Raw genomic sequence first — 27,819 nt, 5'->3', positions numbered from 1 at the left:
TCAGTGTAATGCCAATAACTCTTGCATCTGCTCATGATTCACAATTCTGGGGTAACCATCAAGTTTTCTCCTACATCAGCAGGGATGTGACACGCTGTACGTGACAGAGGATTAAAAAAAGAAGTATTATTATTGGCACACACAACCTGTAGCGCTATAAAAACACTGGTGGGTGAGAAGTGGGGCCAGGACACGTCACATATGGCGTCTGTGCAAAGGCGGAGAAATAAACACCCAAACACAGGGTTAGTACACATTTTTTAATAACATGGCACAATTTACATAACACAAGTTTAAATGAGGAGCATGCTGAAGATTCAGTCGCTTCATTTTTTCTCATTGTACACGATCTAGAAAGACTTCGTTTTTTCCCCTGTACACGGTAAACAGCAAAAGGTTTCTCGTTGAACAATCTTTTTGCGATACGTATCGACTAACCACTATGGCTCGGGTGGACAATTTCATGTTGGATTAAAAAACACTGCACGACATGATATCACAGAGTTTGAAGCGCACAACTAAACCTTCAGTGGACTACTAAAATAGATCTCTGCTTGTTAGAAACAAACCGTCCATGGTTGAGACTTGCTTTTTTTGTATTTTGATTTTGTAGGTACAACAACTTAGGAAAGCACTTTAATACACTGTTTGACCAACAGAAACATGTACTTTACACTCCTCCGCTAGGGCTAATGTGCCGTCATGGTGTTTAATGCGCTGCATTCTCCCCAGAACAAGACTGGTGTTAACCAAGAGGACAACAAAAAAATCCATCCACACATTTGTGCTGCTGGCTTTTTACATCACAATTTAATATTCAGTTCAATGGGATTGTCACCACAGATTATTATAAGACAAAAATCATTTTGTTTTTTGTTAAATCTGAAACCCTGTGCGGATCAGTTAAAGCTGCATCTGTCAGCACGGACGCAAAGTTAATGTCAAGTCTGCGTTGTGGAGAGAATACAGTCCTTGAATGGTACACAGTGGCACGCAGTCAGTAGTGTTGAAGGCCAGCTTTCAGAAAGGGAACCGAGACATTTGTTGCATAGTTGAATCTGGGGATCTGGTACAATGCGAATCACCTGCGTCAACCAAACGATAAAGAAATTGCAAAAAGCACGTTCTGAATCATACTCCTGTATTTACATCTGTCAAAGTAAAGCTTTCGAAACACTCTTTTGCATATTTGTACCATGAATTTGAATCCGTACAGGGCGAGCACAGCAACTGTACACATTATCTACACACTCAGTGCTAAAGTACCTGTACAATCCAAAGTTGCTCATTCTGACTCCACATCACTTTTCTATACAAGAGAAAGAATGCACACGGAAAGCTGGAGCAAAACGGGAAAACAAAATCTCTGAAAAAAAGCTTTTTTTGTTCCATGATTATTGTCTCTTTGTAGTTTTATACAAAAACGATTCATTGCATGGGCATCTGTGTGCCCACATAAATTATTCACAGCTATGTTACAGTCTTGCTTTGCCAAAGCTAAGTGCTTGGTTGTGAGTTCAGTGTTGGTGAGGCACAGGGCTGCAGGGCCACCGCGTCTGCTCGCCTCACCGCGCCTCGATGTCTTTGTGAGCCGGTCTGTCTCTGATATCTGTGCCCAGGGGAGTAGTCCGTCTGGGCGAGCCGGGCCGGGCGCCCAGTGTGGGAATGAGTGGGGGCGGTGCACTCAGAGACGCGGTGGGTGGCGTTTTGTTCAGAATACCATTCTGATGGGCGGTGGCTGCGGCGGCGGCGGCTGCTGCCGCTGCGGCTGAGGGACTCACCCTGGAGTAGTGCATGCCAGCGAGTCCGGGGGCCATGAGGCCCGGGGCAGGGTGGGGGAGGTGTCCGTCGAGGGCGGGATGGTGCACCGCGGGGTGGAGGCGCCCGTGCTCGTAGTCCTCTCGGAGCATGTTGAGGCGATCGCGCTCCTCCAGTTGGGCGCGCTCCTGTTCCCTCCTCTGCTCCAGGGCCAGGGGGTGGGCGTGGTCGCGATTAAAGTCGTGAGGCTCGCGGTCCCTGTAGGAGCGCTCTGCCTCGTACAGGCGCGGCCCTGCCAACCGGTGCAGAGGATCGTTCCTCAGCAGCAGGTCCCTGGCCAAAGGGTCTCGCCTGTGAATGTCCAGGCCCCTGTAGGGGTCTCTCATTGGGTCCCAGTGGAAGGGAGGGTAGGGGAATCTGTCAGCTCCTGGGATGGGACTGATACCCATAAAGGGCGCCACGACTCGAGTTCTCTCTAGGCTGCTGATGCTGTTGATGGGGTGGACAACGGGCATGCCCATGGACACAGGCACTGAGGAGGGAGGGTGGAGATTAGGGGTGGAGGACGCCTGTTGCAGGTGCTCACTGGCCCTCTCTGCGCCTCCATCCTGCTCCTCCTTCCTCTCCTCCTTTACTTTCACCTCACTGCTCTTCTTCTGGTGCTCGTATGGCAGCTCCGCCTTCTTCTCCAGGACATCCCTCGTCAGGCCACCGTTGGGACGTTCCAAGCTGGTCTGCCGGACATAGGGTGACGCCGATCCTCTGTTTGACATTTTGTCCTCTGACGCTCGGCCGTCATGGATGACAGGCGTGTCCTTGTCACTGTGCTGGCTGTCCTTGAGCTTGTGGTCGTCTGTGCCGTTGTCTTTCCATGAATCCGAGTGCTCCCTTTCCCTCTCTTTGGCCTTGTTCTCCTTCTCCCTCTGAGGCTCTCCAGAAGCAGGTGGCAGGTGGTTCCTGTGGTGCTCAGGAGGTCGGCTGTGGCTAAGAAGGCTGATTGGATTGACGGGGACCGGGGACGGATGGCTGGGATGACGCTTTTCAACAGAGTCCCTACAGGCACAAACAAGGTTATGAGAGTTTTACGTTTGGAGTTAAATAACTGTACAGAGAAAAAAACATTTTATGGAAAATTATGATTATGTAAAACATACAGGAAACATCTTTAATTTAAGCCTTTGCCAATCTGCTTATCACCACCTGACTGATGCTGCTGCTGTCTCGTCTACATGACTCTGACTCAACTAAATTCAATGCTGCTGCTAATTAAGGAGCTGTTATCAAATATGGGCGATGCTAACCTTTTCCTCTCTCCTCCCCCCAGCAGGAGCACGAGCTCGCTATGTACCACAGGCCTTCAAGCTGGCTGTAGTTAAACCTTTACTCAAAAAGCATCTCTAGACCCAGCAGTCTTAGCTAATTATAGGCCAATCTCCAACCTTCCTTTATATCAAACATCCTTGAAAGAGTAGTTGTCAAACAGCTAACAGATCATCTGCAGAGGCTTATTTGAAGAGTTTCAGTCAGGTTTCAGAGCTCATCACAGCACAGAAACAGCTTTAGTGAAGGTTACAAATGATCTTCTTATGGCCTCTGACAGTGGACTCATCTCTGTGCTTGTCCTGCTAGACCTCAGTGCAGCGTTCGATACTGTCGACCATAATATCCTATTAGAGTGATTAGAACATGCTGTAGGTATTACAGGTACTGCACTGCAGTGGTTTGTATCATATCTATCTAATAGACTCCAGTTTGTGCATGTAAATGGAGAGTCCTCTTCACACACTGAGGTTAATTATGGAGTTCCACAGGGTTCAGTGCTAGGACCAATTCTGTTTACATTATACATGCTTCCCTTAGGCAGCATCATTAGAAGACATAGCATACATTTACACCGCTATGCTGATGACACCCAGCTCTATCTGTCCATGAAGCCAGATAACACACACCAATTAGTTAAACTGCAGGAATGTCTTAAAGACATAAAGACCTGGATGGCCGCTAACTTTCTGCTTCTTAATTCAGATCAAACTGAGGTTATTGTACTCGGCCCTGAAAATCTTAGAAATACGGTATCTAATCAGATTCTTACTCTGGATGGCATTACCTTGGCCTCCAGTAACGCTGTGAGGAACCTTGGAGTCATGTTTGACCAGGACATGTCCTTCAACGCACATATTAAACAAATATGTAAGACTGCGTTCTTCCATTTGTGCAACATCTCTAAAATTAGAAATATCCTGTCTCAGAGTGACGCTGAAAAACTAGTTCATGCATTTATTACTTCCAGGCTGGACGACTGTAATTCATTATTATCAGGATGTCCTAAAAACTCCCTGAAAAGCCTTCAGTTAATCCAAAATGCTGCAGCAAGAGTCCTGACAGGGACTAGAAAGAGAGAGCAGATTTCTCCTGTTTTGGCTTCCTGTTAAATCCAGAAGTGAATTCAAAATCCTGCTCCTCACATACAAGGTCTTAAATAATCAGGCCCCATCTTATCTTAATGACCTTGTAGTACCATATCACCCTATTAGAGCACTTCGCTCTCGCTCTGCAGGCCTACTTGTTGTTCCTAGAGTATTTAAAAGTAGAATGGGAGGCAGAGCCTTCAGTTTTCAGGCCCCTCTTCTGTGGAACCGGCTTCCAGTTTGGATTCAGGAGACAGACACTATCTCTACTTTCAAGATTAGGCTTCAAACTTTCCTTTTTGCTAAAGCATATAGTTAGGGCTGGACCAGGTGACCCTGAATCCTCCCTTAGTTATGCTGCAATAGACGTAGGCTGCCGGGGGACTCCCATGATGCATTGAGTTTTTCCTTTCCAGTCACCTTTCTCACTCACTATGTGTTAACAGACCTCTCTGCATTGAATCATATCTGTTATTAACCTCTGTCTCTCTTCCACAGCATGTCTTTATCCTGTCTTCCTTCTCTCACCCCAACCGGTCGCAGCAGATAGCCCCGCCCCTCCCTGAGCCTGGTTCTGCTGGAGGTTTCTTCCTGTTAAAAGGGAGTTTTTCCTTCCCACTGTCACCAAAGTGCTGCTCACGATCTACTGTACTGTACTGTGCTGTTGTGATTTGGCGCTGTGTAAATAAAATTGAATTGAATGGAATCTTTTGTTCATTAAACTGTCACTTTGTTGCACTCACACACTGACCACATTACTCATATAGTTGTTACATTGTTCACCACCCACCTGTCCTTGTCCTCTTTACTGACCAACGAGTCCCGTTTGTCAGAGTCTCGGTCCCTCTCGTGTGAGCTCACCGACGCGCTCCTCTCAGACTCTCCGGGTTTCAGCCAGGGTGGCGGCGTGGGGAACGAAGGTGGCGTGCGATGCAGGCGGTTCCACGGCTCCTGGTGGCTGTTGTTACTGCTGCTGTTGAAGTGCTGTGGCGCGTTTGGGCCATCTTTGTGGCCAAACACCGAGTTGGCCCCTGTTAGGGATTCAACACGTGGAAAAACATGGAACGCAAGTTAAATGTGTAGCTCTGCTGATCCTCATATGCAGGCAGCATTACAAACAGTGAGAGGATTACTCCACCTAAACTACAGGTAGGCGACTGATTTTCCCGAGGGACCGCATGAGAAACTGTGACCCTCCACAACAGTCACGGTTTCTCATGTGGCCACTCCCAAGCAAGTGTCTTTCTTGAGGCTGAAACTCACTTAGTGCTGGATTGCCCAATCCCCCGAAGGCCGACGAGCTGAGAGATCCCAGTCCTCCAAACGATGGAGGCCTACTGAAAGGCTCTGGGAGAAGACACAGCATGTTAGCGCTGATGCAATCAACACCCTCGTTTTGGATCGGTCAGACTGAGATGAAGCGTGCTGTTACCTAAATGAGATGCTGGAGGAAGAAAGTTTCCAGGATGGTGCGGTGGATGGCCAAAGGGAGCTGCAGATGGGTGCGTAGGACCTGAGGAGGAGGATAACCACAGACTGTAACATCAGCAAAAGTAAGTGTTAACTGGTCAACTGGTGAAGTCTTTCTGGAGCTGTCAGTAAGAGCTAATCGATAAGTAATTCGTATTTTAAAAACTTTAACTGTAAAGTTAAAGTTCAGTAAAAGACTTCAGAAAAATGTCCTTCAGTATTTTTGTGCAGACAAAAGCATCTGTAAATAAACAGCCACGAACTTATTAGTCGACTGTAGATTACAGGCACAGCCATTAAAGCAGCAATTCGTTTACACGCGTGTTCCTCTTCAAAGTCAACTCTTACATAAGTCCCATCATCACGTCAAAAGAGAAACAACGATGCTCCTGTTAATACGAGATTAATTGCATTTAATGATACTGCGCATAGCAAACAAGGAGAATCAGCTGCAAGCTCCAGAAAGATTTAAGACTTTCCTTGTACGACTTTGGCCCTGAGAGCTTCACACAAAGACAAACAGCACAGGCTCAGGACAGATGTTGTGGGGACAATGGCTACGATCTAAGTTGTTATATATCGCTGCAGAAATCTGCTGCCCAGATGATTTACTGTGCAGCCTGATCATGCTCTCCCAGATGATCAGCTTTAGCTCAGCTGTTGGTGTAACTAATGAGGATAAAGCCAGCTAGTTATCCCAAGATTATCTGCACTAGAAAGCTAATAGTAAGCAAGCAGAAAGCTGCACTGCTTACAGCTTTACAACTTTTGGGATTAATAAAAGATTGAAGTGTAAAAAAAGTTTTCTCAGGGCTCTATGCAGTGAGTACACAGAGTACCTCCCGTACTTCTAAAGGAATTAACAGCAGCCAGGTGCCGATAATCAAATTCACTTTAATAACTGATCATCGGTTTGTGTTAGCACTCAGGTGTGTGGTAATAAAACGCCACAATCTTCCCAGGAGATGACACAAAGCTGCAGGCCTCTGTTAGCGTGCTAAATGTTCCACAGTATTACAGTGTAGTTAGAAAGGCAGGGAACAAGTGTATTTGGAAAGGAGACGGCTTGTCCTCTTTAAAGTGAACATGGCAGAACGGCAAATGTTTGAAATGACGTCCGAGTCCTTCAGACAGACGAGACTAAAACAGCCGTTTGGCCATAAAGCGCAGCACCAAACACTGCAGAGAGTCCCGTGAAAACGGTGCTTTTTTTCCTGCTGTTTTGTCGTATCTCATCTTTAGTAAAGATATTTTCTTCATTTGTTGGCGTTTTGTCCAGTTGCAGCATCGGACATTATGACAACCTGACATTTTGGGACACTGACGCAGAGCCAAATAAGTAATAGTAGCAGAGGGGGGCGTTGTGGTAGTTTGATGACCTAATCTTGGGATAGTTAAGCTAAACTCAGGAATTCCACACACTGCCTGGAAAACTGTCGTTGTTATGTCTTGATGATACCTGGCTAGTTACAGGCTGAACGAAGCAAACCCAGCACTGCTGCGGCTTGAAGTTTAATAACCAGATCCAACATAGAGGGAAAAAGGCTGACTCACATCTGCAGTCTGTGGATACTTAAACTACACCAGGAGCACCAGAGACGACTGTACTAACCCAAAGTGCGACTTCAAGGTCTGCCTGTATTTAACAGCAAGCGGGGACCTTGTTGACATCACTAAAACCCATTTCATGGACTAATCGAATATCCTCTGCTTTATCCAGTATTCCTTTAAGAGGCACGTTGGATGATCTGTTCTTTCACTCTGATTTGTGCGTGTTGTTGTCACATGCTCATGGCTGTTTTAAACATGAACGTTTCATATACAGGAGCCAAGCGTGGCGCAGTATGAGTGAACTGTAGAGCTGCGACAGTGTCCAAGAACAGAAACAGGAAGTCAGAGATTGACCCAACAACTCCAACCTAAAGAAAGGTGAGATATATCTCTGATGGTCACTCTGGTGGAGATCATTCTGTCGGGTTTGCTGATTTCACTCATTCACCACACACGATGCTAGCTCTGCACAGCAGGACCGACTGCTGCTGAATATGAGAGGCGGCCACTGATCAATCGGACAGCTGATGCACTCACCTGCAGCGGAGAAAAGCGTGGCGGGCCGCGCCAAGTCGCCGGGGTGGTGGATAGCACCAAAGAGGCTGGGGCCCGGGGGTCGACTCAGAAACTCGGGCTTGAGGCCGAAGTCTAGCTTGTGAGGGTCGACCTGCATCTGCTGCTGAAAGACGCCAAAGGTACAGAGAGAAACACATGTAAAACCTGAGCTATCAGAGGCTCCTTTTGACCCAGCATTTGGTGTTTCTTGTGTTTTTATGACCTTTTGTGTGATGGTTTATTATTCTTAGTGGTAATCCTGAGTTTCTTCTACGCTAACCTTTGCCCTCTGCGTCCCCTTTTGTGCGTCTGTGTTTGTAAAGTTGTGTGAGTTCTTGTGCCGTGTTTTCCCTCCTTGTGTTTTATTCCATCACGTTTATCTGTGTTTGCCCAAGTCCGTCTCGTCTGCCTCTCCTCCTCCCGCATCATCTTCCTGTTTTATTGTGAAGGTCTCGTGTTTCCGTGTTCGTCCTGTTCAGTTTTGTGTCCCCCGTCCTGCTCTCCGTGTGTCCTCACTTCCCTCGTTATCCTTCTGTATATTTACGTCAGCGTCTCCCTCATGGCTGTCTGTCTCTCCCTGTGTTTCCCCCCGTGTATTTGGATTCTTTGGTTTTTCCAGGTTAGTTTTGTATTGTAAAGCTGTGGTTTGTGAGTTCACGTCCTGCCTCTGAGTCTGCATTTGGGTCCTACTCCTGCTGCACACAGAGACGCTGGTTTTAGGCGTGTTGGGAAGGAAAAATAGTTAAAGCCATCAAGGGAGGTGACTGACTGCTAAGTTCCAGTGAGGTGTCACAATCAAAGCATTACACTAACCTCCAGAAGCAAAAGGAGGATGCAAACCATACAATTTAAATGTCAATTTATTATCAACGGTGTGTGAAGCGACTTCTACTGAGTACAACGGTGAAATCAGCTGATCACAGAAGACACGGAACAATTCTGTGGTTTAACTGATGAAGTGATTTTTCCAGAAGAGAAACTAGAGCCAGATCCACAGAGCGAACCATCAGGAGTTTGGGTTTATTTTGCAGTTCAATTAATACAAATGAGTCAACAGTGTCTATAGAGAGTGGAAGTGTTTGTTATTAACCTCTGTCTCTCTTCCACAGCATGTCTTTATCCTGTCTTCCTTCTCTCACTCCAACCAATCACAGCAGATGGCCCCGCCCCTCCCTGAGCCTGGTTCTGCTGGAGGTTTCTTCCTGTTAAAAGGGAGTTTTTCCTTCCCACTGTCGCCAAAGTGCTTGCTCATAGGGGGTCATATGATTGTTGGGTTTCTCTCTGTATGTATTATTGTAGCGTCTACCTTACAATATAAAGCGCCTTGAGGTGACTGTTGTTGTGATTTGGTGCTTTATAAATAAAACTGAATTGAAAATTGGACTTTGCTAAACTGACCCAGTATTAGCCTCCTAAGACCTGAACTCTTTCATGCATTTTTAATTTCTCTTTGCTATTTGGGCTGATTGGGACCTGATGAATGTAAAAACAAAGAATTACTGTATTTTTTTTTACCTGATTTTTGTTTCTGAGAAAAATGAGATCCACATACAAGGACATTCGTTTTAAATTTCGATAGGACAGTGGCAGTATAGTGTCCTCGTTAGTGGATATCAGGCCCTTGTAGAGCAAAATTTAGTATTGTGGTCTAGACAACCCAAAATGTGACGCCAGGTCCTAGGAGGTTAAATCCAGCCTTGGCCACACTGTGTTAGGAGGGGTTAGACGAGTCCTCACCTTTACTTTCTGTTGGTGGTGGTATATCTGCCAGGCAATATGGACATGCATGGCACACCACTTCCCCGGTTTCTGTAAGAACAAGAAAATTTATTTAATTAAGAACAAGAAAGAAAATGGTGTGACCAAAAAACAGTGTCATCTAATCAATACGGTACTATGACTACTAATCACATATTAAAAGGCTAAGAAATGTAGGTGTGCTGAATGAACCATGCACACGCTGGCGTGTGACAGCGAGGCGTCACTGTCGGCCATCTGACAAGGTTTCATAACACACGCGCTGCAGCGTTCTTCAAAATGAGCCCCGTAAACGAGTACACTCAGCCCCCATTTAATTAAAGACACTATCAACTCCATTAGCAAAGACCTTCAAGGCATCGCAGTGATTATTGCGAGGGAGCAGGAGACGGAGACACTGCAGGGAGCGAGCACTCACCCTGAGAATCGGCCGAAACGGATCCGTTAGCTTCAGGAAGGACGGAGAGAGAGAACATGAATTATTCTGCTGTCAGTCAAATCATTTCTAATTAGTCCTTGTGTGTAGCATTCATTAGGAACCAAATTAAAATGTCAAACTGTTCACTTTAAAATTAAGCGTTTCAGGGGTAATTAACACGCGGGTGTTTAAACGGGTTCCTCCTGCGTGGCCTTCTGCAAACAAACACGCTGACACGTCTGTCAATCTACGACTCACCGCTGATCAATAGATCAGAAATAGACTCTATGTGGTAAATTATTCATATGTATTTTAATGCATTTTTAACACTTCCTGTATGAGAACAGCTTGCTTGCTGAGGCTGCTGCTAATGTGGATCCTAATAAAGCAAACCTATGGAGCCTGTACAGTCCGGTCTCCTGGTGCACGGTGGGTGGCGTGTACGTGCTCTTACCCTGGGGTCCTTCTGTAAGAACGTGTGTGGGACGGCTCCGGGTCTTGCGGAAACATCCAGTGGATTAGAGGTCTGGAGAGCAGCAGACGATCGAAAATTATTCTCTGAATATAACTCGCCCCCTCCCGGCTAGTCTGTCTGTGGGTGTGTGGTGGTGTCTCACCTTGGGCTGAAAGGCCCCCTGCAGCGAGCTGAAGGGCCCGGTTGGGGGGATGACAGGGGGAAGGCCAGACATGGCTGGAGGGTAGGAGTGGAAGAGCTGGAAGAAGAAAAGAGCGAGAGGAGGCGTGAGGACGATTCGGTCTATCGGTGAAATGCAGCTTTATGAGTCAGTCTAAACAGAGCAGGCAGTTTGTGGTGGTGTTTAAACCTCGCAGTTTAATCGCAGTGACTGCTTAGTTACAAATGATTGCCTATGTGTTACACAAACGGCTTGTTTATCAAATATTCACTGCTTGTTCCCGCTGGATTTAAATCAGGAGAAAAAACCTCCTTTGATATGAAAAGCAGAATGTTGTAATACACGCAAAACACAAGTAAGTCAAACAAGCGCTCAAGGCTTTCATAAACGTATCTGTATGTAGAGAAACAGATATGCAATCATCTGCTTTGCATAATTGTCCCTAACAGTCATATTAGCCAAAGTAACGAGTGCGTGTTTGGCAAACGTGCTTGCATTGCTGCAGTCGCGCATTGGAATTCTTTAAAGCTGGACTCGAGGGTGTGCTGCAAGCTTTTTAAATGCAACTCCACTCCTCTTGTGCACCAAGTATTAAGATGCCACTATGTTTTATAGAGAAGGAATGCTTTCAGCGTGTTTGCCGGGACCATTATACCAGCGGGGGAAAAAACAAAAAAAGATGAAGCACTTAAAAACAAACTAGGAAGCGGGTCGATCTGAATACAAATAGGTTTTTATGATAGTAAAATCTGCCTCCTAGCTATCGAGGACAAATCAGTTTAATAGTCTGTAGAAAAAGCACACTAGGCAGAAGCACGCTCTGAAAATTTCAGCAAAACGGTAGGACAGCGAGTCCAGTGTTTGAAATCATTTGCTTTTATTGAATAATAATTTTGAGGACGCCACTGCTGGTGACTGGAAAAAAGGAAATAAGCGAGACAGAGAGGTAACGTAGCAACTGTGTTTATCATCACATGCACACAGTAACTGTTAAACTCCAGGATTTAAGAATCCCGATCTGTTGCATCACATCATTAGCTACGGCCGAAGGGTGACATGGAGCAGTAACCGTTAGGAAGCAGATGTACGGTGCATGGGCTGAAATGGCAAAATGTGCAAGCAACAAATCTGAAGCTGGAAGCTAGTACGCAGTAGAGAAACTCACACTGTGTCTGTAGAAGGGGTCGACTTTTGTTGGATATTTGTCAAACTGTAGGAGAAATGAAACAGAGCTAAGTACAAAGATTGGCCTCTTTTGTTTCAGGCCAACACACAAAAAAACATCACAAACTGCATTTAAAACCGAAAATACGATTATAGATGAAGATCTAAGACGTCTACCGAGCGGGATCCAAGTTCAACCACTCCCCGCGCCACAATGTTTTCATCCTCCCCCGTTTCCTGATCATCTGAAGACCTTGTAAACTAGCATGAGCTGGCTCTCATTTGGTTGGCTTTTAGTGGTGCGGCGCAGGCTCAGGGCGAACATTTCCACAGTCAAGACTAAACACTGCAGCCATAAAGAGCCTTTTTATGGCCTCATTAGCTGTCAGAGGCCTCACTATGCTGCCTTTGAGGTATCATCATAGCCAAGCAAACCTCTGTGGGTCAGGCAGTTACAAATGTGTATGTGTTTGTGAGAGTTTAGGTTCAGGCACCCATTGCCTGTGGTTCTCTCCCAAACTGCGCGGCTCTTAATGCAATACATTTGCCAGTAATGAAAACCCCCAAATGGGACCAAATGATGTCATTAAAATCAGAATGAATTAAGTGTATTATGTTCTGAAAGCTGGCTCTGAAGTTAACATGCTCCAGGGCAAGTTATTGCCAATTTAGAAAATAACAGCGTTCAAGTCTGGAGTCTCAGCGTATGCCAGAGAAAACACTAGAAAGGCTTTGTGGGAGAATAAAGGCATCGCTGTGGCGTGGACGGACGCGCACGGTCATCGTTGAACGGCCGCCACAGAAACCCGCAGGTCCCCACGGCGTGCCGCTCTCACACATGTCAGAGTATTTAAAAAATAAAATACGAAGTCTTCGCGCTCCCAAACCGCAACGCGAAAACACTTTTTGGTGCCATAGCCGCCCACCGCTCCGCACATGTAGAAGTCATTACGAGAACGTAGACCCCTGCCCCGCCCACCGCCCCAACCCAACACAGGTGTGTTCTACTTATCCTCACATTTCTGGCAGGGGTACGCACCATGGGCGGTGCTGGGGTGGGCATGATGGCGTGTGGGAAGGGCGTGAAGGTGTGCTGGTGGGTGTGCTGGTGGGTGTGTTGGTGCTGATGCTGGTGCTGATGCTGGTGGAACTCAGTGCGCAGGTAGGGCGGGGGGCCAAGCGAGGCACCGCGGTCGGCGCTCTGGGACGCCAGGAAACGGGTGTTGAGCTCTTGGCGCAGAAGGTCTTGCTCTGTAGAGAAGAGGGCGGAGCATTAGGACAGCAGAGCGCTATTAGCAATTAGAGCTGCAGACTCAAATAACCCTCATCTGAGAACTTTAAATACATTTCTCTTTAATTAAGACCCCCTACAGTCCGCCCAGCTGTAGGTCACACGCAGACCCCTGGAGGACCTCGCGCTCCCGTGTGACAGCTCTGTATGTCATCAAAATAAGAAGCCAAGCTGTCAAAAAAGGAAACAAGCAGGAAATGGTTGTGATTACCAGCGTGTCATTTTCCCTCGAAGCGAAGCTCGACATGATTAGAACAGTCTGACTGCTGGAACTGTCAAAATGTGGCGATTTGATACACTCGAGCCCCTCTGAGAGCGCGGATCGGCTTTTTCTAATAACCTTTGTGAAGAATGGATTTCAAGTAATCATTGGCTTTTCTTCTAAATTCAACAAACCCAGCCTTGAGAGATTATATCTCCTCCAGAGTAACCTTATCCTTCCTATTCCACAGTGGCTCGCTACAATATCTTCTGCATTCGTTTCAGGCTTTATTGGGCTGGGAGCGCGGCTGGAATTTTCTCTTCATAAAAATTTCATTAGTATCTTTGGAAAACATCCAGCTCGCTCCGTCCCGTATTGACCAAATTGATTTGTTGCACATGATCGCCGTTCCAGGTGAAATGGACGTTCTGGGAATGTTGCTAGAGCCCCTCCCCGCACTGACCCTGACATTTAGCTTGACAGCACCGCGCAGAAATGTGCACAGGCTCTGTGATCGCTTTTGTAATGCGTGCAGACCGAGAGTGTGAACTTGAACTGTCCACACAACTATAAACACACAAAGCGATGGCATGACGTGCACGTGGATCATCTTGGACGTGGCTGCTTATTTCTTTAAATAATTACCAGGGCAGCATGTGCATCGTCTCTGCGTATCGAATGCTTCAAAATGAAATGCCGCTCTGCGTCCATCATTCATTATGTACTTGTCATGTGTCTCGAGCTTCCCGGCAACAACTGGTTTAAATAAGAACCTGCTGATTGCTTTTGCAGTCAAATGTGCAGTCCTCTGTCAAACCACTTGGGGGCGATGTGGAGACATCTGCGAGCTGCTTGTGCTGTTTACCTGAGTAGGCACTCCCAGCAGCAGGATGTCCGGGTACTGGCAGGGTGCTAGACGTCAATGGTGGCGGTGGAGGCAAGGCTGCTGGAGGAGCAAACATATTGGGGTGGTGTGGGTGTGGAGACGACTGCAAGGCAGACGGGAAGCTGTGGGGGTTATTCTGGTTAGTGGGCAAGGCCAAGGGAAAAGTGGAGGCTGCCGCGGCTGCCGGAGGAGGCGGTGGGTGGTGGGGGAGGTGCAGGGAGGGCGTAGGGGGTCCGTGGGGCTTGGTGCCTGGGGTGCTGCTCCTGCTACTGCTGTAAAGATTAAGACAGAGAGAGAGAAAAAGGCAGATAAGTGGTTAAGCCAGGCGTGATCAGTCAAAATTAACACTTGTTCCTCCACATCCCCTCGTCTCCATCTGCTCTGACGTTCAGTTCCTAGCACGCCGTTTTCACGCCTCAGCTGCCTCCCATTTACAAATGCCTCCCCGTCTCTGTCTCGTGCTTCACAGAATCCAGGGCAAACACGATCTGCGAAAACCCCGTTCGCAGCAGCCTCGGCTGCAAATAAACCGCCGCTGGCAAACATAACAGAACGAGCATCTGTCTTTGAACAGCTTCTGCTAAGGCACTTCCTCCACAGCCAGGTACAGAACATGTGCATCGGAAATGGGATGAGAGGGCGAGAGGGCGTGTGTGAGCAAACAGTCTTTTGTAGTGTGTGTGGGTTTCCCCCGGGGCAGTCACGGAGCTAGCGTCTCCACAGCTCCACGCACTAAGCCTAAAAGCTCATTTGCAGCGCTCGCTCGTCGCTGTGGGCCCCAGCCGTGATTATTCACATGCGGGTGCCAGGCCCTGTTGGCACGCTGGCAGACTGGCAGAGCTGGCGCAGAGTCAGGCAGAGGAAGCCAAGTCCTGAGAGCCTGCTAGGCAGAGCTGTTGTTGGGACCGAGTGGCTTCTGAAGGAGCTATCTCAAGGTCTAACATTAATGGAGAGGCTCACAGGGTTCGGTGCTTCTCAACTGATACGATAGAATAAGCTTAGCTGCTATTGTTTTCAATGAAATAAACTACATATTTGAATACACAGAAGATCCTTTTAAATTAGGAAAATGTCTCCTGAGCCACTTTTCCTTCTGTTTTCATCCAAAACAGCCTTAAATCCACGAAGCATGAACAATATGGTGATTCAAGGTTACACCAAACTACTGGGAGTCCGAGCTCAGATGTGTGGGTGGATTAAAAAAAAGCCCAGCACTCAGGGTGCAGTGTGGCCCTTTTATTCCGCTGTTAATAATCAGCGCTACAGTTTGGCTGGGGGACTTCCTGATGGCAATTTACATACTGATCGGGCCGTATATGCACTTCCAGCTCAAGAGATATTCTTGAATTTTCAAGTGTGTGTGAATATGGAGGTGTTGCCTGAACAGCTCTGCATGAATTTTCTGCATTAGAGCATGTGAGAACATGAGAGCTGTGGGTGTGTGGAGCTTTTTTCCCCATGCACTTCGAGGCTGTCTGACAGTAGCTTACCTGTGGCCGTTGAGGCTGAGGCTGTTGTAGGCAGAAAGGGGTCGGGGGTGGCAGCGCGATGGGGGCCGGTGAGACCCTGACTGGATGGGGTGCTGCTGGTGAGAGTGGTGGTTCGGAAGGGCGGGAGATGGTGGGTGTGGGTGAAGGCTAGGTGTAGGTGGAGGCCTCGGGTGGGATAGCACTTCAGGCTGGTGCTGGTGCCGGGGAGGGGGGGTTGGTGAGGGCTCTTGGCCCTGGGCAAGAGGCAGGGCTGCGGGTGACTGAGGCCTGGGAAGAGCCTCTGAGCGTGGGGGCAGGTGGTTTAAAGGCTGAGTGGGCCCGTTTGGCTGGGTTCGAAGAGGGGACGGGGTCTGGGGGATGGATGGCTGGGGCTGGGGCAGTGACACGGGGAGGGTTGGGGGGGACAAAGGTGGATTGGGGGTGCTGGGTACAGGCAGCTGGCTGTCTCTGCAACTCTCCTGGCTCCTCTCCTGACTGCGTTCTAGGCCTGACACCTTGAGGAGGCCTGGGCCGTGAGGCTCCTGGCTGCCATTGGTGGAGAGCACATCGATGCCAAAATCTGGAACTGCACAAAAACAAATGTTAAAAACAGATAAAAGGTGCAGATTAACCGTGACGTGCCACAATGAATGTATCGATGATGTCATTTTAACATGCAACGATATCCTGAGGTGGACCCGAGGAACCAAAGACCGAAGCTTCCAAACAACACACGACCTGCTGTACCTGCAGAGCCACAGCCCCCTACTGCAGACACTACAGTGAGTGAGCTGTGAGTGTGAGCAGCTCCTGTCCTTGTTAGTGACATCTCCTCTGTCATGTTTGGTGTGTGAGCTTATCAGCTGACAGCTCCACAAACAGACACAGTTTTTCCTTCTTCCTCCTCATACTGACACACCTTCCTTAGGCTCTGCCAGCACAAACACCACTGCAGCCTTTAACACCGTCCCCGGGGGGAACGACACGAACCAAAAAGTGTTCTGCTTGTTCAGAGTGAACCAGTAGTGCATTGTACTCAAGACCTTCATTTTAAGAGCATTCTCGTTTTCTGTGCTTTCACTTGTAGGCCACATTACATTTTTAATGAGGCACTTTTCCATGCACCTTGCACAAACTGAGATCTGTTCCATACCAGAGGCAAACTGGAGCTGAATAATAGTGACAGCGTGCAGATGTGTGTGCATCGTTTTTGCCGTTTATCAGGTTTCTGCTGCCTTTCACCTTTTCATCGCTTCTACAGTTGAAAAATTAGCTTATTCAAATAGTACGTGCAGTTGTGCTAATCTTCTCTGGAAACACCGATGCATGTTCTTTACCACATGCAAACTAGCTCAACTGATGATATGCATAAAAAGAGCACTGTGTGGGGTAAAAACATTTCAGGGAATGAATTCAGCTTTGCATGTAGTGTGATAGCCATCTGACATGTAATTGCTAAGCAACAGCAATTACGTGTCATTTAAACGGCCTGTTTGGACTCCATTAGTCCAAAATGACTGCATCTAAAGAATGACTAAGCGCTGTGCAATGCTGAACTAAAAAAAAAAGGATAATAAGCTCTGTCCGGGGTATTTCTCTGCAGGGACCTCCTCCTACAGAACAAAGTGCTCAGACATCAGCCACCAGCTTGACTCCTCCAGAGGCAGAGAGGCTCATGGGAGATGACAGTGCATACATAAACTGTAATTAGCTCTCTCTGGGCCTCAGGGGGGTTTAGAGCTGGGGCAAGGGCTCCTCCTCCCCCTTGGTGAAGCAGCTAAATCCTTTACCTGCCAAAGAGGTGTAGATGGGAACCAGTTCCCCTGGGCTGAGGCAGCAACCCGCACTGCAGAGCAGCCGGCTGTCACTGGTGGCTTCCATCTCCCTGACACTACCCCCCTGAGACACTCCAATGGGAGCAGGCTGAGCTAACAGAGCTCTAACATTCAGCATTGAAATGCTAAGCGAGGTATTAGCAGCCCCAGGTGCACGCAATATTACAGATAAGGTCAGGGGAGGTCAATTCTGATGCGAGATCAAAATAACGGCTATTGACTCCCGCTCTACACGGAAGAGCTTCCCGGGACATCTGCCAGCCTGTCAGGAGACAAAAGGACACTTTGCAAGCCTGCCATGTGTTTGTGTTGAATGGTCTCTGTCTCTTTAACGCAGTCCAGAAAGAGAAAAATGTTGCAAAATAGACGAGGGTCTCGTTAAAGCTAGCCAACCACTCCTGTGTGCCGCTTCCACATCTCCGATCTACCCTCATGTGCATCAATGAAGAAAACCCAGCAGCGCTTATATCCATCACCCTAATCTATGTCAATCTTCTCCACTTACTGATGCTATTACCAGTCAAGAGAGGCTGCTGCTGGCAAACAGCTTCACCACAGCAGACAGGGAGAGAAGAAATTCCCAATTCTCAAGGCTCCTGTTGCACCTCTGGGTCCCTGCGGTCCAAGGCTTGTTTTGAGAATGTGCTAACACGCTAAAAAGAAGGTGTCTATTCTGGTCATAATGAATACTCTAGGGCCGTGTGAGGCAGGAAGAAGAGAATATGCCAGCTTCCCTCCCGCGAGGGTTCATTTGTCAGTCTTCTTCATCCCTGGAAACAAATAAGTGCAATTCCCACTTGGGGCTCTGAAAATGTAGAGCCCTGCTGTTTTCTCACTATTGCAGTTTTTTAAGCAGCATGTTGCACTTGTAGGTGCAAGTAAAAAACTGAAGCCTGCGAGTGCGTTGCTTAGCAGGTGAGCCAAAGGCTGGAGGGGCATCGAAGGGCTGTGTGTGTCTGTGTGTGTGTGTGGAGGAAAGCCATTCATTAGGTGCAGCTGTCAGGAGTCGCAATGAGAGACTTAGAGGGATAAGTCACTATCCAGGGAAGAGCCAGCTTCTATTGTTCACAGAGCATTAGCTGCACAGCACCACGTCTGATTTCTATCCATCTACCTGGTTAAAATGACATGCTGCCTCGCAACGATTAGATTACAGCTGTGATTTGGGTGAAATGAATAAACTGTATTAACATTAAGATACAACATGATGAGCATGGATCAGGAGCCTGTGGCCCTTTTAGGTGTTATTAGAAGCAGAAGTTCAGTTGTACTGCTCTGCTTTTCATCTACCTCGGCTGTAAATGTTCTGCCGTACAGTTTTAATGCAACCCTAATATCACGTTGCTTAATAGAGCGCTGTATTGTTTGGGTCACAGTCCTGCAGGAAGGTGTTTGGTTTGGTGCAGAGAGAGAAACCGATCTACTGCAGCGCAATGCTCCACAGAGGGAGCGACAGCAGGCCTGACAAAGTGAGCTGCACAACATTAGGTAGTTTAATATAGTGTCAGGTCATTACTGCAGCACACAAGGGGATTAATTTAGCATATTATATTTCAATGTCGTTGCTGAATACAGCCTGGCACATGGAAGTGATTAACAACAAGTGGCAACAACATCGCGGTCTAAAAGTGCAACTGGCAGGTCAGCACCTGTCCTTCTGAAAAATACATTACTGCCCAACTCCAGCCAAAGCAGATCCGTCTCTTTCATGTGCGAGTGACAGCTACACCCAGGTCGGGAGGCATCCTGACAAAGCGATGTCTGTAGAGACCTGCGTGACATCCCAGGCTTCTGTTCGTTGCCGTCACCTCTTCCGTCTCACCCTCCTCAAAATAGCCGCTAGATACATACTCGTTTATGGGATTTCAACCTGCCAGGGATCTCAGGGCTCCAATCACACAAAACCAACAACCTGACACATAGCAGGAGCCACGGGACTGGCAGCTGAGCCGTGACCGCTGTGTGTACAGTTATGTAGAGAGCAGAGGTGAAATTCAGAGAGACCTGAACCTGCTGTGCTATGCTAGCAGAGGACGACAGCTTTGATGGTCTCATGTGCCAATGAGTATGATAAGAATGCAATAAGAAGTATAATCTACACAATTACTTATTAACAAAATTCTTAAAACTCACTTTGAAAAATTGTCATCTACAAATAAAATAGTGCAGTTTATAGATAATGTAAAAAAAGTTTAAGAAATGTCACAGAAACTGTAATTAAATTTTTCTAGAAATCCCTGCTTTGGTTGATTTTGACTAAGGACAGCACAAGTTGCAATAAACAACATCTCAATCATCACGGCACATGTTGAGAACATCTAGGAAACAGGTGCTAACAGCAGAGGGGGGGTCTGCAGGGACACGCTGCTGCACATTAGATACTAACACGACAGCAGATGATGCAACAGCAGGTAACCTCTGGCAGTGACTGCGAGTTTGTCCTGTACAGAGGTCTTCTGTCGGAAAGGAAGACAGGCACATACTGTTGATGTTTCAGATCATTAAAAAATTTAACACTAGACAAAGATAACCCAGGTAAATATATAATAATGTTTTTAAATGATGGCTTAATTTATTAGGGGGGGGGGGGGAAGCTATCCAAACCCATCTAGTCCCACTTGAAAAAGTAACTGCTCCCACATCAATTATCAGCGATTAACCACGTTTTTTGGACAGCTGAGCTCAATTTCACCAGCCAAAGCCCGGCCTGTTCACCCAGGAAAGCACTTAAATAGAACCTGACAATATGAAGCAGGCTAAAAGAGCTCTGAAAGCAACACATCGGGCTATGATTTAAATAAGCTCAGCAACAAATAAGAAACAGTCAGTCTCGAAAATGTTACAAAGCTAAAACTTTAGGAGTCCAGTGAACCGCTGAGAGAGCCACTTTCCACAAACGGAGGAACCGTGGTGAAGTGGCAGCGTTAGAGTGGCAGCTGAAGGCTAATGTCACCACACCTACATGCTGACATTGAGCTGGTATGATGAATATTTTTAAGTAGCACTAAAATAAAGAAAAACTGAGAGTGATGGGACTGAAATGTTTTTGACAGCTTTCATAAACAATCATCCGAAATCACTGTAATCCACCCGACACCATAAATATTCTTTATGTTAATCTATCTAATGTTGAAGTGCCAAAAGCCTAAAATATCAAATCAGAGAGAAGATTATTAGAAAAATTATTAGATCGTTAATATCTGTGGCAAATTTAAGGGAAACAGTGTGGATCAACCAACCAACACTGTAATGTTTAATGAAATCATTCTGACTGCCAGTCCAGAAGATGTAGGCTGGGCCTCGCTGGATATGGTGAGACAAATGTAGCGCGTGGGCTTTAGCACTGCGGTGCATCAATAGGCTGCAAAAGCAAAGCATTAAAAAAAACTATGAACCCCCAGAGAGACCTCTGATGCTCCACTGTCACCGCTTCAACACTCTTGTTGTGCAAAAATCAGCAGAGTTAGTGCACTGCAGCGGAGACACTCGTGCTCTGCATCAGGCAATCAGAAGAAACTGGTTCATTTGCTATAGAGCTGCTGATGCTAGATTCAAAGCACTGCTGAGAGGCTGTGCTCGTCCTTCACGCAGCGTCGTCTGAAAGCATCATCCTGCCTCACATAAACAAACACAGAGAGGCCGTTTGCTCAACTTCAATCAATTAAAGTGCGCACACAGCCACGAACAAGAATTTGTGGCCCTCGCTGAAAACTCTGCCGCTCATTGGCATGCCTCAGTAAACATTAATTATAATCTGGATCTCTCCCTGTGCAGAGCTGGGCTTCCAGACAACTGAAAACATTCCCATTCCCGTGTTTTTCATCCTCAGGTCTTAGCATGGGACCATTTACTCCCTGACACTTGCTCCTCTCCTTTCTCCATATTTTGTTTAACAACAAAATTAGATTGTAATTGAGCAGCAAGTGTTGACAGCGCTCTGACCTCGGGAGTGCTTTAGACAGCATATGTTCCCCAAAGAGCTCCTCGGTGAGGGACCGGTTTCTGTTTATTTGTTCTTAATGAAGCCTGCAGTCGCATTAATGGCAGACATCTTTAACAGATCTCCCTCCCACACAGAAGAGAACAATAAACAGCAGGCCACCAGTTTCTGCCAGAGCTCGCACACTCAGTCCACAGCAAAGGGCTCCTTTCTTTTCATGCCTCTGCAGCTTTATGACGTCCGGGCTCACTGCAATCCAGCCCTTCAATTAATACAAAACTTGCTTCGCATTAGCAGCAAAGTCCATCTTTTCCCAACGTAACAGCATGGAGGATATATTAGCAAAAGACATGTGAGGGATCGCTCACGTTTCGGTCCTGCTCTGTAGTGCTCTTGAGCGCTGGAGAACGCACACACCACGCACAGATCGTGGACGGAGCTATTCCAAGGAAGACAAACGTTGCAAATTATGCAAATTATCTTCCAGATTTGCAAATTATACAAATGTAGAACAAATAAAGATGATCCAGACAGCTGACAACCAGTTCAGCGACTTGAGCTGTGCACAGGATTATCCCCATCAATCAACCGTCACCCCTGCAGAGGCTTTATGTGAGTGTCTGGTGGAGTTTTACTGGGTGGATGTGGGTATTTCCATTATTCTAACCAAGTATTTCTAAATACGATGTTGGTCAGAAGACTCGAGACTTTGGCCTCACGATATTAGTTCCAGAGAAGCTGAAATCCAGCTGCAGTAACCTTAGCTGGGCAAGCGTTGCCCCTGATCTCACAGCTAAAGCCTCCAGAGAATCTCCCGTCTATTAGCTCCTTATCCCTCCCTGCTTCAGCTCTAAAGACTTTAACAGCATTAGCTGCTTTAAGAGCGGTAACATCACACTCAGTGAAGCCTCTTTGCGTCTTCAGAGTTTCGAGGCACCTCTCAGCAAGGGGGGGTTCACCGTGCACATGTATGCGTATTGGACATTCCCCAGATGGGTGTTTAGGGCTCTGTGGGCCGACAGTGATGAATGCTCCCCTGCTGGCTCTCCAGGATTCTCTGTCATGTCAGCAGCTCTCTAAAGCCAGAGCTGCGAGGGGTGTCGGGTTGCAACGCTTGGACATCTCGCCCTGTGGAGGGTCTTGGACTGGAGCTGTTTTATTAGTCCTAGACTCCCAGGGGTGGCAGGCGAAGGGGAAACCAAACAGAAATAAAGCTGGTGGCTGGGGGGAGGTTTGGGGTGAGCGGGGCAACTATTCTGGCTGTGAGAGCGTGACATGTGTAATCTTTCAGTGAGAATATCACAGCCTGCTGATATCACCTCACAGTAACACAAACTGCTGCTTTAGCAAGCTGTGATTGAGCAAAAGGCCACAAGCAGTGGGAGGTGGGGGAGAGTTGTTAAGCCGCCTCTCTGAACATCTATATTTCATGGCTGTCTCATTTAGTTTATGAATTTTGTATTACAAGACGGGAAGCCAAAGCATGAGATGAGAAGCCAAGTGCGTATATAAATATAAATAGTGTGGCTGCGTGTGGCGTATGCGCGGGGAGGTCGTGGTGCGCGGCGCGTGTGGTTAACCGAGACATAAAACCTCGACTCCTCTTCTGAGAAAGACCGTCTGTGACTGTGATCCTCTGTGAAATGGTAGCAATCTCGGGTAATTGGGCTTCATAAGCCAATGAATGTTCGGAGCTCTTCTGACAGATGCAAAGCCATAGAAGATCAGCTGCCAGACCACAGCCAATAAGCACTTACACATGTTTACAGCATGACAAGCGTACAAGCGGCAAATGGGAGGAGGAAAACACACGAGCGACAGAAAGGAGCAGAGAGGCTCTCTGTCCCGTCTCCTACCTTTGCTAGCATCCGTCGGCACTGCACTGAAACTCTCTTTGTTGACACAATGTGCTCCGTCTCCTCTCTCCTGAGTCATAACGAAGACATTTACTAACAGAGAGCTGCAGCGAAAATATTCTTCCACCCACAGCAGGTCTGATTACAGCTGTTTCTGTAACGCTCTCAACTGCGTCTCGATCTCAGCGCTCAGAACGACAACATGGAAAATCTTTCCGTCTTAGACAAGCTCTCTGGGTCTAAAGTGTTAGGTCACCTTCCCCCTGAAACTGGCCCTCACCCTCTCCACCATCACCATCTTTATGTGCATATGAGGATGCAGCAGTGGGATCAGTGGCGGGACAGTGTCTCATTTCTAGCTCTCCTTTAGAGAGCAAATCTTTATATATCGCCGAGGGTGTGAGGTCAGGCTGAAGGGAACGTAATGGGAGAAGAGCCGGGTCAGGGACTCGATGACGGGCATGCTGGCACAGGTGACCAGCAGAAGGGATGGGTGGAAAGCTGGCCAAAGGGATAGACATCTCCTGCCAGGGGTCTGTGCGGGGCAGCTCTCAGGGGGACACTTGTTGCCGGCGGTTGACAGATCCTCTGCAGGCCTGGCTGTCATGTACTCCGGCTCACTGAGGCTTTGAAATAACAGTAGCGTGTAATGTGTCAGATCCATCCAGTCTGCAGCAATTGGTCAGTGCACACACTGTCACACTGGTGTAAATCTACACTGAGAGACGAGGCAGCTGTGGAGCCAACCAGACCGTTTGACCTCAGACATGTCCAGTGTATGCAAGCGAGCTGCTGGGATTTCTCACAGGGCTTCGTATCGCTGTAAGAAAATGTGACGTGGCCATTTTTTGTATGCGTGTCATTCCCCGAGGCGTATCGCGTGTCAGTGCTTCGCTTTCTCAGCCAGCCATGAAACGCCTCTGATTCCTTTACCGGTTAAACTTAAGCTGGGTGCATTTTGATTTACACAATACGTTCAAGGCTGGATAAACATCACATTGCTTGCCATTAGCTTTATCACTTTGCTGTTGCGACAGGACTTTTGCAGGAGTGCAGAATATTTGCTAACTTGATATTCGAGCATTTTTTGTTTTTGTCATGTAGCAGGTTGTTAAATGTAAGCCCTCTTTCCCATGGAGAAAAAAACGGGATGACTCTTTACATTATGGTGTGTGTGTGGTGCATAACCACAAACCACACACACGTTGTTTTCAGTCTTGGAGCCGATGGCTTGTTTTTCCGTCAACAGCATGAAATTAGCAGGGAGGACATTTCCTGCAGGTGAGTATACAGATGCTGTGAAACTATAGCAGGCCAAGCCATACAGGCTTTGCTATGTGGGACTAAAGCCCGGTTTAGATTCCTCTGTGGGGGAATCTTTTCCATTTCATGCACACTTCCCCACAGCTTCAGCATTCTCCCTCCAGGAATTTCCTGCACAGGAGGAATGACGGTAGAGAACAAGCCAATCACAGTAGTCGTGTGCTGTGCTGACGCCATGTGCAGTTACACCCCACGCTGTACGCCGTGGGCTTTCAAGGAGGGGTTTGATTTCCAGCACAAACATGAATCCTCAGCAAAGGCCTGCTGTGAAACACAAACAGATTTATTTGTATCTTTTAAGTTAAATGTGGATGAAACTGTTTTCTATCCAGGAGCTGACATTATTTCAGTCTACAAAACTGGACGGGAATACTGACGTGTGTCAGCACAACTCGAGCATCTCGCAGCACGCCAGCTGGCACCGCGACACGTGTTTCTTGTCAGTCACCGTGGCAGCTTAGAGGAACAATAGACAATCAGAGCGGATAAACTTCAAACACAGACGCGCTTAAATCTCAATTACAGTCACATGCTGATAAAAACCCGGCTCATAAACAGCTTCCTCCCTCTCACACTCACACACATGACATGTCCACTGCCAGCCTGGTTGAGATGCACGGCTAGAGCGCTGGAGCTGCTCAGCGCTGGCCTGTCCTCCATGAAGACCTGTCAGTTTGTCAGCCAAGCATAGTGGACTATACTAAAGCAGCCCCTGGGGAAGGGGTGACTCCTAATTGTGCAGCTGCCTCTCTGAGGTGATGGACAGCTTTGGCTCCCGCTTTCTTATTTTCAAGACTCTGGAGTTGCACTAAGGGGTGCTGACACTCAGCTCATCTGCTGTGTCAAGTGCAGAAAAAGCCCTTTTCCTTCTCTTTTCTTCTCCCTCCCCCCTTCTCTCTGTAGCCAGGAGGTAGAATATGAGCTGGCTTGCAGCAGTACGCAGAGTGACAGCTCGAGCTGACACGCTGACACCGCCATGATTTCACTGGGGAGAGAAGCATGGAAGGCTGGAAAGAGAAATCTGTCCCCAGAGAGTCATCAGTCTGGGCCTCTTTCACTCTCTTTCAGACGGGGCCAACTGGTTTTACACATGTCCACACTGCGCAGTCGGGCTGTTTGCAAGGACCCGACTCAGTAGAGCCGAGCTGTGCGTTAAAGCTATAGAAGGAAAACTCAGATAGGCAACAGCTTGAACACTTGGATCAAATGTCTAACGTTCTGGTGAAGCATCGATTGCACGCAGCCTCTTTTCTTACATTTTCACTGGCATTACACAAGCAGCTAATGTGTCTGTGCGAGCGCATGTGCGGGTGTGTCAAGTGCCGTCTCATTACCGCCTCGCTCAGGTTTCACTGCAGTCAGTTTAGCGGGGCACCCGGGGCAGAAACGAAGCTGTTAATGGCTGCCCCTTCTCTCCTGTCCTCATGTAGCTGGGGAGTGCAGTGCGGCCTGCTGACGTGGTGGCAAACGTACAAGTTGCTCAGAAAATAAAAAGGAAGCAGCGCGTTTACACCGGGCCTGAATTCTCACTTTCTCCTGAATCCTTTTTCTCCAGAAAATCAGTGCAGCAACATCAACAAACTATTCAAAATAATACCGCAAATTAGCCGAGAGCCGCTGGCGAGCTTCGGAGTGATGAGCTATGGCTGTTGGACTGCAGCGCTTGGCGAGGGAGGGTTAGTACAGGGGAGGCTGGTTGGGATTTGAACTGTTTATTTGAACTGTGCCGTCGTCCAAACAGTCAGCTGCCTCTCTACTTTCTCGTCAAGCCCCGGAGCTTAAGCTGGGATTTGCTGTTGGTGGGGAGAGAACAACTTGATATCCCCCTCTGGGCAGCGGCTGCCCTCAGCTTGGGTTACTTTAGGGGAACAATGCAGCCTCTGTCCACGGCCTCCTACTCAGCGAAGACATGGGCTCAGACAGGCTCGCTTGTGTCAGGCGAGGCCAGGGGATTCATACATCACAACACCACACGGCACACTGCCTGAATGCGGGGTTTAGAGCAAAAGCTTCCAAACATGGCGTCCCAGCTTTGCCTCTAAATGGCCCAGCAGAGCCCCCGTCTCAGCACGCTAAGAGCTAAACCAGACACGAAGCCCAACCCGGCGCAGCGGCCCGTTTGCTCTTGGCTTAAAAGGCCCCCCTTCTGGGATTTTGGTTTTTGTACAACAGTGTTTACAGTAAAACCTGACACGTGGAATAAGGAGAGGATGCTCGAGCCCTGAAATCAAATAGCTCCCTCCAGAAGCAGCTTAATCTGTAACAGATGGTGACGGTCCAACCGACGTTGATGGGTTTGGGCAGGCTTCTAAGAACAGTGGCCAAAAGCCAGCGAGGACGAACCAAAGAGAGGGTTTCAAAATGGAACAATGTGCAGTTTGTTATGCTTCTTTTATATCAAATGCACATGCCTTAAAATTTCATTTCCAGGATAGCAGCATGATTTTACACACACACACACACACACACACACACACACACACACACACACACACACCATCCACCCAGCTTAGAGTGCACCCAACACAAGGGGGAGATGTTGACCTGCCATCACTGTGCAGCACATGAATCTCTGCGGAGACGTAACCAACGCCGATGGCCGACGCCGTTTCTGGCCTGCATCACGTGTCACGATGTGGTTGTGTCCCGGTGCTTTAGATATGGAGCCGGCCACGATAGAAACAATAAAATCCTGGGACTTTGTTCCCTCCTGGTTCCCTGCTTTTTGTTGGTCTGTTTTTGGATGCAATCACACGTTACATCCAAAACCATCCAGACGTTTGTTGAGATGTGTGGCTCATTATTTTGTTATTTCTTATAGTAAAGGTTATTATTCTCTCACTCATCCACTGAAAAACACAAAAGAGCCAGAAATAAATAGGACGACTCAGCTGTGTGGAACAGGACAGCTGCAACACTGACGTGAAACATCTTTGCATTTCTAGGCAGGCGAAAGGTTACAGTGTCAGTTCCCATGTAGGTTTTCAGAGGGGTCTGCGGTTACGATGGCGTACGTTTAACACAGAAGCCTGCTGTAAAGTCTCAAGTATATTTTTGTGTCTGCGAGTCCACATAATGTTATTATTAGATGTTAAGTGCGAGGGTTTGTGCAAATGTCGACATGCACCAACTACGCCTGCACCACAGGCGGCCGACAAGAAAAGCAAATTCTAAAGCTTTGTTTATACTCACGGATGGTTGGAGACCCAACAGCCACAGAGTCATCCTGTTATACTTCTTTTGCATCAGCTGTAAGTCCACAGTGCGGCGCGCATGTGTAGTTAGTGCACTGTAATGTAA

At 47.6% G+C, this 27,819-nt stretch overlaps 1 protein-coding gene across 11 annotated transcripts in view; it reads right to left on the bottom strand.

The window, feature by feature from the left end:
- Positions 1 to 246: 246 nt before the first annotated feature.
- Positions 247 to 27,819, bottom strand: part of auts2a (activator of transcription and developmental regulator AUTS2 a) — a 346,590-nt gene continuing 319,017 nt past the window's right edge. For 3 of the 11 annotated variants that reach the window (XM_085469427.1, XM_085469428.1, XM_085469436.1), the window contains 13 exons: positions 15,587 to 16,151; positions 14,076 to 14,368; positions 12,736 to 12,968; positions 11,719 to 11,763; positions 10,536 to 10,631; positions 10,373 to 10,444; positions 9,919 to 9,948; positions 9,480 to 9,551; positions 7,725 to 7,866; positions 5,599 to 5,679; positions 5,430 to 5,513; positions 4,957 to 5,209; positions 247 to 2,811 (listed from right to left, as the gene is read on the bottom strand). In XM_085469427.1, the coding sequence (XP_085325553.1) occupies positions 1,566 to 2,811; positions 4,957 to 5,209; positions 5,430 to 5,513; positions 5,599 to 5,679; positions 7,725 to 7,866; positions 9,480 to 9,551; positions 9,919 to 9,948; positions 10,373 to 10,444; positions 10,536 to 10,631; positions 11,719 to 11,763; positions 12,736 to 12,968; positions 14,076 to 14,368; positions 15,587 to 16,151 (3,212 nt within the window). In that variant the 3' untranslated portion in view covers positions 247 to 1,565. Of the gene's footprint in view, positions 2,812 to 4,956; positions 5,210 to 5,429; positions 5,514 to 5,598; positions 5,680 to 7,724; positions 7,867 to 9,479; positions 9,552 to 9,918; positions 9,949 to 10,372; positions 10,445 to 10,535; positions 10,632 to 11,718; positions 11,764 to 12,735; positions 12,969 to 14,075; positions 14,369 to 15,586; positions 16,152 to 23,196; positions 23,538 to 27,819 lie in introns of those variants that run through there. The other 8 variants (XM_085469431.1, XM_085469432.1, XM_085469433.1 and 5 more) reach the window with 6 other exon arrangements.

Source organism: Copadichromis virginalis, linkage group LG10 (assembly GCF_057382275.1).
Source record: "Copadichromis virginalis isolate Kocher_CV1m ecotype Utaka linkage group LG10, C_Virginalis_male_GT1.1, whole genome shotgun sequence".
Classification (NCBI taxonomy): Eukaryota; Metazoa; Chordata; class Actinopteri; order Cichliformes; family Cichlidae; genus Copadichromis; species Copadichromis virginalis.
Note: the sequence above shows the minus strand (reverse complement) of the source record. Positions and strands in the feature narration are given on the sequence as shown.